Source organism: Nelumbo nucifera, chromosome 3 (assembly GCF_055504915.1).
Source record: "Nelumbo nucifera cultivar China Antique chromosome 3, China Antique-T2T, whole genome shotgun sequence".
NCBI lineage: Eukaryota > Viridiplantae > Streptophyta > Magnoliopsida > Proteales > Nelumbonaceae > Nelumbo > Nelumbo nucifera.
The window spans coordinates 17,348,651-17,363,342 of record NC_142651.1 but is presented as its reverse complement, the minus strand read 5'-3'; the positions used below and the strand labels follow the sequence as shown (position 1 = coordinate 17,363,342).

Below are 14,692 nucleotides of genomic sequence, written 5' to 3'. Positions count from 1 at the left end.
TGATCGAGTGCAACTTATTATGCCTAAAAGCTAAAATGAAGAAAAAAAAATAAAAGTTTTATAAATATTTACCTTTTAACTTATATAATAATTTTTTATGTATAAATATTCAATTTATTAATTATAAGATTTATATGTAAATATATTATTATTATTATTAGGATGGATTTTGAACGGATAAGATTGGGTCAACTCCATATCCGATCCGACTAATGCAAGTTCTAACATTCAAATCCAAGATAATCCGTATTGAAAATCAAACCGAGAATCTGGTTTTCGTTGACAGCCCAAAACCCCTAATGTGCATCGCGCAAAGTTAAACATCAGTACTTCCTTGAGTGGATGATGCAACACAAAATGGTAACTAACAGTGTAACAGAGGCATTAAAATATTACAGAATATAAACAAATACAAGAATCGATCAATCCTCCAACATTGTCATTTGTTCAGTTTTTATTTACAAGGTGTAGTGAACAACTAATTCTTTGACAGCTTGTTACAGGATCAATCCCAATCAGCATCGAAAAAACCAGCATCTTTCATCTCGGAATAGTAAGCATTTTCCAAATGTAAATCTTCCTCCTGCAATCATTAAAAATATACCAGAATACTGATTCAGCATTAATCATAATCTATATCCACCATCCAGTCTGTTCAGGAAAAATATGTGCCTTTTTTATATCAGAAATGAGATAAAGAGACATTACCTGGAAAAAGTCTGCTAGAAATGTTATATAGAGAAGAGGAAGATAGAAGGAATGATAACAAACAGTAGTAAAATTGTACAACCTGTATAAAATAAGTTGGAAGAATTTAGAATATATCAAAACAGAAATGCCTTAAACCAGCTATACAGTTCAATTTCTTTAGAGAAGGAATTGAACAAGACATACCAAAACCCAAAGCCAGCCCCATTTCCTACAATGGCACATGCAAACAATGCCAACGCATTCAACAGTAGCATCACAGAGATGTAATTGTAGAACGCAGGTCTTGCTGCAGAATGGAAAAAAAATTAGTTAATCCAAGCTAGACATTTCTATAGCATAATTTGACAGAAAACATAGCTCTTGGTAGAGCAAAATGGCAGGTCAGAATTCATGTAGCCAACCCCAAATAGTTAGGATTAAGGCCGAGTTGATTAAACTTGTATAGTTTACAAGATGATTATAGACAATGCTTCTTACCAGGCAGTCTCTCTCTCCATTTTGTGTGGTACATGAAAAATATAACGCCATAGACTGTGGTAAGCAATAACTTGTGGACAACCCATAAGCCCCACTTAACCTGATATTTTGTTTCATCATGGCCAATGAATAGGGGGATCCCAAAGCTGAATATATAAATTGTCTGAAAAAGAAGCAATACATCTGATTAATTTATAAGCCTTATAGATTGATATTTCAAATGATTACAAAACATGATGGTTAACACATCCACAAAAAAACTAATATGCTTCAAAGCCCTTGAACAAATTCAGATGGTGCACTTGTAGGGCTTCTACCCTTAAAAATATAAAGATGACATACTGCAGATACCCTCAACAAACCCCCACTAAGGTTCATTGAGTTGATATGCAAATTGGACCAGCAAGATCAAGAGGGAAAAAACAAGGAGAATAAGTTGTTGTAACATTACTCAAAGGTGCTGAGAAATCAAACTTACAGCAAGGAAAGACTGAAAGAGTACTGTGGCCTTTCTATTCAGTGCCATATCCATTGATAAACTATGGGCCCCTAAATCATTTCTTATTACTTCAAACCACATCCTTCTTGGCCTGCCCCTAGTTCTTCTAGCTCGTTCGACTTGTAGCAGAACAATTATGTTTATGTAATACATTATTATATGCTCTACTTTATTTCACAAATTTGTTTACCATCTGCTCTATTCACCTTTAGCAGTCAGCCCATGTCAGATCAAGACAGAATTGAAATCTTTTTTTTTTTTTTTGGAAAACAGACAGAATAGAAATCTTATGTTTAGGATCATTGTAGTCAAGGTGTCTAGGCATTTCTCCGTGATAATGGGGTGCCTAGCCACCTAGACAATAAAAATGTCATAAAATTAAAAAAAAAAAACTAAATTTTGCCTACTTCCTAGTTTTATATACTATTCAGCATGCATATTAATTAAAAATATACTGATTCTCTTTATTAAGAACATTACATTTCCTGTCAAAACATGGCAATAGGGCTGTTATAACAAGACCCAAACCGACCAACCCGATCCAATCCAATCCAAGTTGACCGGTTTTTCTTCAGCACCGGTCGGTTTCGGGTTACAAAAAAAACATAAATCAATGGTTCGGTTTGGTTTTCGGTTTTCATGTGTGAAAACTGAAACCAAACCGACCCGAACCAACTTAGATAATATATATATATATATATATATATATATATATATATATATCAGATATACATTTGTGGAAATATATATATGTTTCAGCTTTATTTCAGAAAAAAATGTATTATATATAAAATTTCAACTTTAATCCATCAAATCATTTTTAATTTCCAGGCATCCAGCCTTCGCTCTTAGACTCGAATCCTTTACCGTTCACACCGAGAGAATCATTCACAATACCGACTCAAACCAACTCAAACCGACCAGGTTGGTTTTACTTAGTACAGGGTCGGTTTCGGTTTCATTTCTAGGTAAACTGACCAGGTCGGGTCGGTTGGAAAAACGCCAGTAAACCGACCCAACCCGACCCGTGAACAGCCCTACATGGCAAATCATCATATCTAGGACACTAGAAACTCAAATATATTAATTTCAATACTATTGAAAATAATAGTAACATAATAAGCATTTAATAGAGCAATTTGATATCAAATTAGCAACTAAAGAAGGCTATAATTTTATATGATAAAAATTATGGTAGAAAATAAAAGAGAAAAAAGAACAAAGGTGAAGCCATTGGTTTATTTAACGTGAGAGATAGAACAGCATATATATGATATATATAGTATATAACATATACCTATATCAATGATATTATAACAAGGCGCCCACCTTGTCATTTTTGTCACTTGGGGCGGGCACCTGATCACCTAGATGAGCACCTATTTGCTATAAGTCAAGGCGTTTAGGCAAGGCACCCCAGCCAAGAGTGCCTAGTTGCCTAGGCAACACCTTGACAACTATGATTAGGATAAATAGCAGAATTAGTTTCATAAATACCCAAAAGGTACTTTCATAAAACAGCAACTATCCTTTCGGAATTTGGAATAATACAAATATATGGATAGGTCAGAGAAGACACCCTTTGTTCTCTCGCTTCAGACTGACATTCTCATTGGGCTTACCACAGATGTGCTAGTAAACCTAGAAATGTTGAAATATTTGTTCCACTATTGTTCTCTCCGGGCGACAGTTTAACAGTTTGATTATCTGGGATGGGACAGGTTAGACAATTAACCAACAAATCAGACCTAAGCCCTTAGATTATCAATATTAGGTTAAACCTTTTAATACTGGGCACCAGCCAAGAGAGCCTAGTTTCCTAGGCAAGGCACCCAGCCAAAAGCACCTAGTTGCCAGGCAACGCCTTGACAGCTATGATCAGGATAAAAAGCAGAATTAGTTTCATGCATACCCAAAAGGTACTTTCATAAAATAGCAACTATCCTTCGGTAATTTGGAATGATACAATTATATAGGTCCAAGATGACACCCTTTGTTCTCTCTCTTCAGACATTGGCATCCTCATTGGGCTTTCCATAGATGTAACAGTAAACCTAGGAAAGTTGAAATATTTCTTCCACTATTGTTCTCTCAGGGTGACACTTTAACAGTTTGACCATCTGGGTTGGGACGGGTTAGACAAATAATCAACAAATAAGGTCTAAGCCCTTAGGTTATCAATATTAGGTTCTACCAAAAAAAGGGGTTTTCAATATTAGGTTAAACCTTAGGTTATCAACAAAAAGGGCAGTGGCTGTGGTCATTCTAACTAAAAGAGATATGGTTGGCTGAGGCAAGAAAGCAGAACTACCATTTGCCATCATAGTTTACATGTATTGTCAATCAAGAGATAGAAAGATAACATAGTAAGGGAAGAAGTTGCTGTTTATCCATATCCCTTCAGTTTGCCTTTTTTCTAATCTGCCATGGCATCACTTGGCTGTACAGGCATGCCACTTGCTAGGTTGCCATGAAATTCTCCATTTCCCCTCTCCCCTTTCATTACTTTTTAGATAACTGTCAAAGATTTATGCACCATGTATCTATTATGATATAAGATAGCTACTCCGTCGGGAAACAGAGCATCAAAGATCATCTTCAAGAGCAGATAACTAATTCATCCTTGTATTTACAGCCATCATCATTCAGACAACATGGTGGGAAAAGAGGAAAAAAGTAAAGTTAAATGGACCCAGACATCAAACTCCAACCAGAAGACATGCAACTCCAATAAAAATTCTTCCCCTCACCCCTCTCATTTCTGTTTGTTTCATTTTGATATTTTTAGAATTATATATTTTTTTTTGTGGTTTAAACACTCAACCAGTTTCGAACGGTTCAAATGGTTTGGCCAGCTGGTCTTGATTACATCAATGGGTTTTTTCCAGTTCATGGGTTTGGGATAAAACTGAAATGTTTTAACCTCTAGGTTATGGGTTGAAGGTTTGACCATCTGGGAGAGCAGCAGATTAAAAATACAGTTCCAGATTTGTTCATCATTCCTTTCTTTTGTTTGCTTGTTGATTTCATCTACAGGTGTGCTAGTACATCTAAACTAGTGCTCAAGAGTCGAAGGTTAGCTGCTGCATCAGTGGGCAAAACAAAAAGAACCAGGATTCATGACATGATACAGAATTACAGATTTTGCATGTTAAAGCAAGCCCAAAAGATTTGATGATTTAACATTTCACTCTTTCTTCATGTGGCAGTTCCATCCAATAGCCCTGGCTTAATTGCAATGAAATTCCTTTCCTGGGCACCTCTTTGATTTGAAACTTCAATGCTTGCCATAATTAAAGAAACAAGACTAACAGAGAATACAATAAAGAGCTAACATTGACCAGGGGAAATGTAGGTTAAAAACCACAATGCCTGGAAACAGTAAGCAAGAAGAAGATGGTAAAGACAGAGTGAAAATGTCAACTCAATAGAAATTCCTACTACAAAGTTTCTTGAATAATCTTGAGAACAGCAACACAAAAGGCAGGTTACAAATGGATCTCATACAGGACTAGAAAAACAGAATACCTAATTATAAAAGGAAACAGTAACTACAGCATACACTTTCCATAAAACAGGTTAAATTCAACTAAGATCAGGTTCAAAATGGATCTCAAATATAAACACACATCTCCATACGTGTCATTCTTAATTTATCCTAATTTATAATAATAAATAAATTATAAATACTGTATAGACTAGACCTAAATCCTATATAGAAAGTAAATTTTGATTTGATAGCAAACATAACAGGTGAAACAATTATTAAGGGCAAAAGCAAAGAATACCTTGAGAAGTATATCTGCACAAACAATGACTCCTGAAACAACAAAGGTGCGTGTTAAAGCCTCCAGCCCACTGGCATAGTTTCCTTGGAATAAAAAGGCCACCAAGCTAATTTCCAGAAACAGCATGCCAGATGTTGTAAACAATGACAAGAGGTTCCATGAGAAGTCCTTCCCAGGAGTACATTCCCATGTCTATGCCAGCAGCAGGAAGAGATTCAACACCGAAAGAACATTAATTAGTAAAACATAAAGAGAATTACTGATGTGTGCATGTGTGCATGTGTATGCATGTATACATAATCAGCATTCAAGTATAAGTTCTTATCCTATAAAAATTCTAAGCAAATAATGGTTCAACATATCCTCCAAATTATCATCGTCTTAATAGCATTGAAACAAAATTTTCTAAAGCTTTAACAACTCACAGTTCTAATTGGAGTTGGGTTCCTAGTTATATCTCCAGCTCAGGCATTATTATGACCGCCAAAAAATGTAAATAAAATCAATGTTCTGCTTTTCTTTTTGATCAAGTAATCATATTGGTCTCAGCTCTATATTTTCATATCAACTGCTAAATCAGAACATTGTGTGGAAGGGAATATGAAGTTCCATTGGGAATTTGTCACAAATGTCATGTTCTTTCGAAATGGGAAATAGGTGAGATTTTCAGAAGACAAGTGACATGGGGCGGGAACATTCTAGACTCTGTGAAATACTGTATAGATTTAATTCAAGTAGTATCGCCATAAATTAATGCTCTCAATTTGCAATAAAGAGGTGACTAGGGAGATTTTATGTTTCAACATTCATAGAACACTTCTGATCAAGCCAAATAGGAGAGGACCAAGAGGTAACATGACTTATCAGTAAAATCTTTTTATAAAAATATACTCATAGGAATACAGATGGTGTCCTCTAGAGTAGTGGGATTTGGAAGAATCTGAACATTTATCCTCATCCATCACATACAGAATTTTGACAATTGACCATTTGAAGAGTAAGAATTAACTTAGACAAAAGATGCAAGATATCTAATGTGTAGAAGAGTGGATCTCTGATTTGTCTCTGACTTGCAAGATTGCTATACACATGTTGGTTTTCCCTTTCACTTGGTTCAAACATGGTTGGTTCATCCAACAAACTTAGGGTCCACTGATTAAACAAAATTGATTCTTAGGATTTTTTATAGAAGTGGCCCTCATTTCAGGAAGGACAGAGTAAGGATCGTTTGAAACATTACTGATGAAGGAAGATTTGGCCCGACCTCGCAAATCACGGCACGTGGCAAAAAAGCAAGTAGCTCGGCACTTAAAACAGCGTACCGAGGGTACAAACGTCAAAGGGAAGAGACCAGCGGTCCGAACTCCCTAGCAAGGTGCCCGAACTCCCTACTTAGAGCTCGAACTCCCTGCAAGGAGCCCGAACTCCCTGCAAGGTGCCCAAACTCCCTACTTAGTGGTCGAACTCCTTGCAAGGTGCCCGAACTCCTTGCAAGGTGCCCGAACTCCCTGCAAGGTGCCCGAACTCCCTACTTGGTGCTCAAACTCCCTACGAGGAGCCCGAACTCTCCCTTTGGCCCCGTCACACAAAGCAGAGACCCGAACTGACCCGTCTTATGACAGTTCGGGGCCCCCCTTATCCGAACTCAAGACTTCGCCTCACGCACCGCTCCAGGTACTTCGCTTTCGGAGCATTGAACTGGACGAACCGCACCGTACCTGACACCGAAGGAGTCCGTATCCAGGGGCGGCGCACCCGACTGACTTGGGATCTGATGCTTGGCAGCCGCATTTCAAACGGTCACCTGCCACCATCACCTGTCACCGCTACCTCCAGTTACAGAGACGGCTCCGACAAAAGGAGCAGTGACGGTTCTGCCCCAGCAGAGGCGATGACGCCCGAACTGGCAGAAGCACGAAAATACTCATTCCCGACCTGACAGGAGTCTAGGAGTGAGTGCGCGAGGTGGTTATAAAAGGCTCTCCACCCCCAAAGAGGAGGTATGCAAACTTTGCGCCATCTGGTTTTACCTTGCCTTTGAAAGATTCTAACTTAAGCTTCAGAGCCTTTACACCGGGTTCCCCCCGGAGTTTCCTCATCTCCTCCGTTTCAGGTTCTCTGCTACTCGGTTCAAAGGCAAGGTCGTTGACAGCTAAGACCGGCCGGATTGCGCATCATCAATTACTGATAAAAAAAGGGCCATCTAAAACCGGGGCAGAGCCAGGAAACTTTTTATATGGGGGGCCAAAACCTAAATGAAGTATGGATGGACCCATGGGGGGGAACCATTGAGGTAGAGAGTGGGGGGAGGAGAAAATTTACATAGGAAATGGAGATTTTCTGAACCATAGGGGAGGGGGGAGCATGGCTCCCCTGGATCCCCACCTGGCTCCGCCCCTGATCTTAAACATCTTGCAGAATTTGGAATGAAAGAAACAAAAGAGCCTTTTTTATGGGAAGTCCAGGCCTATGTCAGAATTAAGCACAGACACATGCTCTATATTATGGGTTAACGCATAGGAGAACTAGAGTGGTTTACACATTTGGAGGAATATCTGTCCAGGGCTTTCAGGGCAATTAATAAATATTCCAATATCCAAGAAGACACAGTAATGTGACATCCCAATTCTCCAAAGGGGTTTATTGAATAGGGACTTAATGACTCTTCCTTCCTTCTGCGGGAGCTTGAAGAAATGCTTATCCGTCCAGAGAAAAGGTTGTATTTGATGGAAAGAAGAACCAAGACAGAAGTTCTTTGTTTAATTCTTTATGTTGTCTTTGGCTAGATTGGCAGCTAACTCAGTAAAGACCAGAAGAACATGAAGTAATTATTTCCCTGTCATGTGAATGAGTTTATTTGGTTGGTTGTTCTGGATGATCTTATAGGGAAGCTACATTCTATATCAGGGTATTATGTTCAAAATGAAGAAAAAACTCTGCATCTTCCTATGAAGAGATCCTGGACTAATGAGAGTTCTTCTGTTCCTTGCTTGAGAATTGATCTTAAACCCCTTGCTTGCGACCTTTCTATGGCCTAATTTCATAGAACTATGTTATTCCCATCCCCGTCAAAGAATTCTTCAAGTAAACTAATCTGTCTAGTTACATCAACATGCACTGCTTGGTTTTTTCTGCCACAGCAAATGTTGTGCAGATATTCAATGATTCAATCTCCACCCTTTATATTTCCAAATGAGCAAACTCAGATTCAGCATCGGTATAAAATCACGATTTTCTCATCGATCTGTAATTAGAAACTCAGCTGATAAACTTCTACCACATTTCAAAATTATCTGCACCCATTTAGTTTTATCCCACTTAGACCAAGAAATCTATAAGAAACCTAGAATTGCATTTCTAGTGAAGTCAGCAATTAAAACTAAACAATTAAGTGGAGCATTACCAACCTCTAACAAAAGCACGAAATGACATCAATTTAATATTAAGTTATCTTCACAAACGCGTAGGACAAATTTACGTGAGGTGATATAAAACCATCAAACTCGAATCAAATTCAATGGAATTGAAGCCAATGTTGCACAAACAAAATTTACTTAGAACATGATTACGAACCTGGAGACAGCACCATGCCAGATTGAGAACGCTAACGAGCCAAAGAAGTCCATAATAAGCTATCATGATATGAGATCGCCCATAAGAGAGCTTGGTGAGGCTCTTTCGAGCCTGCAACGCCAAGTACACAACAAAGAGAAACGAAGGAAGGATCAAAGCAACATTATACCAGAATCCATGGCAGTCAAAAAGCCAACCGGAGAACCTCGAACCATTATTCCCTACTTCCACGGGGGAGTTGGAAACAGGCGACAACGAGAGTGGAACCCCCGTAACTTCTTCGAGCGCTCTCATCTTCTTCTCCTACCAAGAATAAAGTGCATTACGGAAACACTAATCTGAAATCCCCGACCCGATGTTGCCCGATATTTAAATTTGGAGATTGGAATTGCGAAACCCTAGAAACCAGAGCTCGAGAAAAAAGCGGTAGCGAACGTCGAGACGTACGTAGAAAATAAAGATCGGTGAAACCTTACCCTGAAAGTCTGCTGAAACTCTAGTTCGGTGCCAGAATTCGCTTCTGCTCTCAATTAGATTGTAAAAAGCGGGACTGAGGAGTTTTGATCAATCGCGAAACAACTTGACTTTCGATCACCTTTACGCATTCTCTGTTCTTTTTTCGCCCTATTTTCTCTCAAATCAAGTAACACGCGTGGATTTTTGTTTTTTCTCCTTTTATTTCTTCCTTTTATTCCTTCACGGGGCTAGTGGGCTACATAACTGGTGGGTAGCCCGGTCCCCCACCCATAAGGCCCCCAACGAAGTTAACCTTTTTCAGCACGGCCCATGATCACCCCTACCCCCGGCCCCAACCCTGGGCCCTGGCGAGAGGAATCGGGTTTGCTCCGAGAAGCTCCTCTCGGAGCGTATTTCACACCGACCTCACAGCCCCATCCCACCAGGTATTGAGAATATCTCCTAATGAATAATAATATAAAATACGAGAGATATTTGTGATGTGCTGTTTGGACACGTTGTGAGGAACGGACTATGGCAAGAGCGGGATTTGATGCCAAATCTTTGCTACAACCAGCCAGAGAGTTAGAACTTACCAACCTGAGTTACTGAGCTTGTTGGCACCATCTACGTAATTCAGAAGTTGCACAGGCCAAACTAGGGCTACAAATTGGATCAGGTCGAGGTCAATCCTAATTTAACCCTAACTTCTAAATCCTTAATCCAATCCTAACTAAATTCCTTCAACCCAACCCAATCTAAAGTCAACTTCGGGTTGGGTTGGGGTCGGGTTCTTCCCATCTCTTATAATTTTGTAGAATTTCTTAATCTCATATCTTAACTCAATTTTCACTACATATATTAATTCTATGTTTTATTAGTATTTATTTGTTAATGTTTTTATTGGTTCTTTAAGTATAAAATTCAGGAAAAAAAATGTTTGAAATGACTATAATTTATTATGAGTTATGACTTAAAATATATCTTTTATGGGCAGCAATCTATGGGTGATAAAACAAGATAGAGGAGATGAAGAATAAAATATTCAAAAACATAAAATATGTTATTAAGGTTTTAGTATTTCTAATTAGGATTAAGTGAAGTGGTTATCTTAAAAGAAATAAACGATAATATGTGGTGGGGGATATACAATTATGCATATAAACAAATCAATATATCATATATCATATATATAATATATTTATATATGATATGTACTATATAGTCAAGTCTGGGTTGGGTTGGGTTGCCTGAGGGGTTAACCTTAACCAATCCGAAGTAAAGTCATTCATAAATTTCAACCACAATCCTAACCCAACCATCAACATGACCCAACCCAACCTAGCATTTTTGAGTTGGGTTCGGGTCAACTCAGCCCAAGTTGCAACCTTAGGCCAAACATAGGAGACCAGATCTGCTCCTCACACATAGCACCTCACTTGGACCTCATAGGCACATCCTACCATGCATTAGGAACATCTCTTGTGCTTTGTCTTATTATTTACCGGAGATGTTCCCAATGCACAGTGGGATATGCCTGTGAGGCGCCCTGTGTGAGGAGCAGATCCCACCTCCAAACAGAGTCCAAACATGGTCTCAGTAGGCCATTGTAGTGAAAGACCATTTGTTTCCAATGTATGGTTGGAATGGCTTGTTGGAATGGAGCACTAATCTAGGCACTTCAGCCTTCACTATCCTTTTTGTTTTACACAAAAGATACACAAGGGATGTTAATTAGGGGTGTCCACGGTTCGGTTAATCAAACCAAACGATAGGCATTTTTTCAAACCAGTCTTATCGGTTTTCCATTTCTCTGAACCAAAATCGATCCGGTATCATTGGTTGATTGGTCTTTGGTTTTCCATATTTATAATATATATATATATATATATATATATGTGTGTGTGTGTGTGTGTGTGTGTAAAATTATATTGTAAATAATAAATGATATATACAATATATTTATAAATAGATAGCATATGTATATATTTATATATAATGCATATATATTTATATAATATATAGTTAATATGTGACATATATTACAAATATATATATTGGTAGGTCCAATTAACTATTGGTTTTTTTTATAGGTTAACAAAAAACTGAACCGACCCTTCGGCTTTTCAAAAATACCGAATCGACCGATTTGGTTTTTCGGTTCTTTATGGACCATAATGTTAATGGATCAAGTTATTTGGTAAACCCGAATTGGCCCAACCCCTAACAGGTTAGGATCATGTTAGCTCTATATTGTCAAAGTGTCAGTAGTCTCTCCTCCCATTGACTTTTTTTTATTAACAGGTGTTGTTTGGCAAGTCTTTTCCATCAGACCTGACAACCAAAAGACGATGTGAGTTTTTGCATTAAGATCTTAGCAGCTTGAATCCCGTTTGGTTAAGGCGTGCCTTTTTGCATGAAGTCGAGTTGAAAAAAAAAAGGCAAAAGGCTCCATTTGGAGCTTTTTGAAAATAGCCCAAAATGGGCTTCTTGTGTATTTTCAGGGCTACGGTTTTCGACTGTTAGATATTTTCCCATCTAAACAGGAAAAAACCAAAATGCGGGCTGCCAAGCTTCTAAAAAGTCAACAGCCTGCACAAATAATAACTTTCTGCAAAGTTTTCCAACCCTCATTGACATGTTAGGGTCTGTTTCGTTCACAATTTAAACCTGAATCTGAATGGCCTATTCCTATAATTTGTTTGATTCAGATAAGAATGAAAACGAAAATTGGACTCAATAGGAATGGGGTTTCATTTTCAATGGAGAAGATAGGGGGGAATCACCATCCCCCTTATATGGAGGAATGCCATTCCACCACGAATGATAATAGAATTCCAATTCTGCCCAAGCAAACAGTTGAAACCGATTCCAATTATAGATCCCAAATCCTACGAATCAAACAGGTCTTTAATTTTCACAAGCTCTTTTGTATTCTGGATGCATTGTAAGGTAAACTAACATGTCATTCATGGAGAGCCCTACTGACCAATGTTTTAAAAATCGCTTATATGATGAATATATTTAAGGTGCACCGTGCAATACTTGTTTATTAAATTGGGTATCATCTGAAAAGAAAAGAAAAGAAGCAATTTATATTAAGCTTTTATACATTGTTACATCTATACCATTTTGAGGGAATTGGAAATGCCTAAAGATCCCTCCTTACACACTTTATCATTTTCCTTCCTATTTACATATAACCTCGTGTTTATTAAATTGCCACTTATCACGAGGAAATATAGACCCAAATACCTAATTATAATTTGAAAGCATAATGTAGACTCAAACCTATATAACTGGATTGGTTCGGTTTGGATCTGTCGGGTTTGATGCGGTGACAGCCCTACAGCCCTGATAAACACGTTTGTTTTACAGAGCTTTTGTGTTTGGCATTACAGGTTGGAACGTTTTGCTTGTCATTGTCATTATAATTGAATTCAGATTATTTATATCGAATAGTTAATCGCATTTAAATTTGGACATGATTTGATTCAATTCGATAAATTTTGAATTCGACCGATTATTTAATTATTATATATAATATATAATTTTTTTATAATATATAATAATTAAATTATATAAATAATTTATATATTTATATACTTTATATCAATAAAAAAATATTTTATATATTTATTAATTATCTAAAATAATTAATTAATTGAATACAAATCGAATATTTGAATATTTAATCGGATTTGAATTTGGATATTACCTAATCTGATTCAAATTCGATCCGTTTACTCCCCTCCCCTACACAGCAGTGGTGTTGAATATATAGATTTTTGGGTAAATTACAAATACCCCCTATACTATGACCATGAGACAAAGACCCCCATTCTATTAGTCTTCCGCTGAAATCTGCCATTACAATAGCGGTGGTAGTTGTTGCAGCAGTGACAGACTTTCGAAGCAAGGTTCAAAGTATCGACACATATCGGCCCGTATTGGCCGATATGTATCATTCCGGGACCCCTCCGATACACCCCTACAGTGGGTGTATCGGAGGTCTGACCGGTTCAGGGGGTAGAGGAGACCTAAATCGGTCCCCTGAACCGGTTGCGAAATAAAATAAAATTAAAAAAAAAAAACGCAATAAAAATGTATCGGTTCCCCCAATATGCCCCTACCGACGTATCAGACGTATTATTTTGAACCTTGTTCCGAAGTCCTCCCTCTCTCTCCCCCCTGATCTCTCTTCTTCCCCTTTCCCTTTCTCTCTTCTCCTTTCTTCTTCCCGATTTCCTCTGTTTTCCGTTCCTTGCAGGTCTAGGTGAGGAAGAATCCTAATATCTTGATTCCACGGTGTCGCTAGTATGTAGAGAATCCTAGTATCTTTATGTTACAATTCTAAAGTTTATTTCAGTACAAAAACAACATCCGCGGTCAAGCAAATTCCCAACCATCAATATCGTCGATTTGAACGAAATTCGGAACAATACCAGCTCAACGAAGCAAGGCAACAACCATGGTACTAAATCTATCCAAATTTAGTGCCCCTTTGAATTAGTCCACCAGTAAAAATCAATGAAAACGTTAGATGTCAGAGCTTCCTTTCTGTTTGATCAGAGCAATCAGTGCACTAGCAACAATCAACAAAGCAGCTAAAGGCACACCCATTTATCAAATCGACAACTCAAAAAGAGTAAGAAACGAGGATCTAATTCCTACAAAACCTCAGAAATGGTGAGTCAAAAGCAGCTACACACCTTCCGTATTAGCATGGATCCTGGTCAACGGATGATACACCAGGATCAACCAGAGCATAACTGAAGTCACCATCTCTCGCTCCATGACTTTCATTTCTCTAGACCAAACTTTGGAACTCCTCATATACTTCATCAATCTTCCCAGATCCACCCAAATTCCAATGAAACACTGCATCAGAAAAAACCCTAATTTTCCAAACCCTAGCTCATCATGCTCAGACAAGAGAAGCCACCGAAACGTCCACCAATTTTTTTTCGAAGAACGAATCATCCAAATCAAAATCGATAGCCGATCTCATCAGAAAAACAAAACGGATTACAATAAACAGACGACCTACAGCCGATGGTGTTGGGACTTCGGAACAGAAAACAGAGGGAGAAAAAGGGGAAGAAAGGGGAAGGGGAAGAAGAGGGATCGGGGTGCTGTTGTTCGTGTATCGTGAGGTTAGGGAAGATGAAAGGTGTTTTTCTCCTAA

General features: G+C 38.0%; 1 protein-coding gene across 2 annotated transcripts; it reads right to left on the bottom strand.

The window, feature by feature from the left end:
* Positions 1–358: 358 nt before the first annotated feature.
* On the bottom strand, positions 359–9,698 carry LOC104599000 (protein CANDIDATE G PROTEIN-COUPLED RECEPTOR 2-like). Of its 2 annotated transcripts, none has more exons than XM_010261361.3 (7): positions 9,525–9,698; positions 9,049–9,351; positions 5,476–5,667; positions 1,189–1,351; positions 895–997; positions 709–790; positions 359–583 (listed from the first exon to the last, which is right to left on the bottom strand). In XM_010261361.3, exons 2-7 carry the CDS (start codon positions 9,340–9,342, stop codon positions 506–508), a joined length of 912 nt encoding a protein of 303 aa, XP_010259663.1. In that variant the 5' UTR covers positions 9,343–9,351; positions 9,525–9,698; the 3' UTR covers positions 359–505. The 2 variants fall into 2 exon arrangements, with proteins under 2 accessions (XP_010259663.1, XP_010259672.1); XM_010261370.3 differs by having other exon boundaries at positions 9,049–9,079; positions 9,218–9,692.
* Between the last annotated feature and the right edge of the window lie 4,994 nt (positions 9,699–14,692).

Excerpts from the sequence above, each read along its gene's own strand:
- LOC104599000 (XM_010261361.3), bottom strand. The coding sequence starts at position 9,342 with ATGAGAGCGCTCGAAGAAGTTACGGGGGTTCCACTCTCGTTGTCGCCT. Across the intron at positions 791-894 it reads GGGGCTGGCTTTGGGTTTTG|GTTGTACAATTTTACTACTG; the intron begins GTATGTCTTGTT and ends TATTTTATACAG. Across the intron at positions 584-708 it reads TTCTAGCAGACTTTTTCCAG|GAGGAAGATTTACATTTGGA; the intron begins GTAATGTCTCTT and ends TAATGATTGCAG.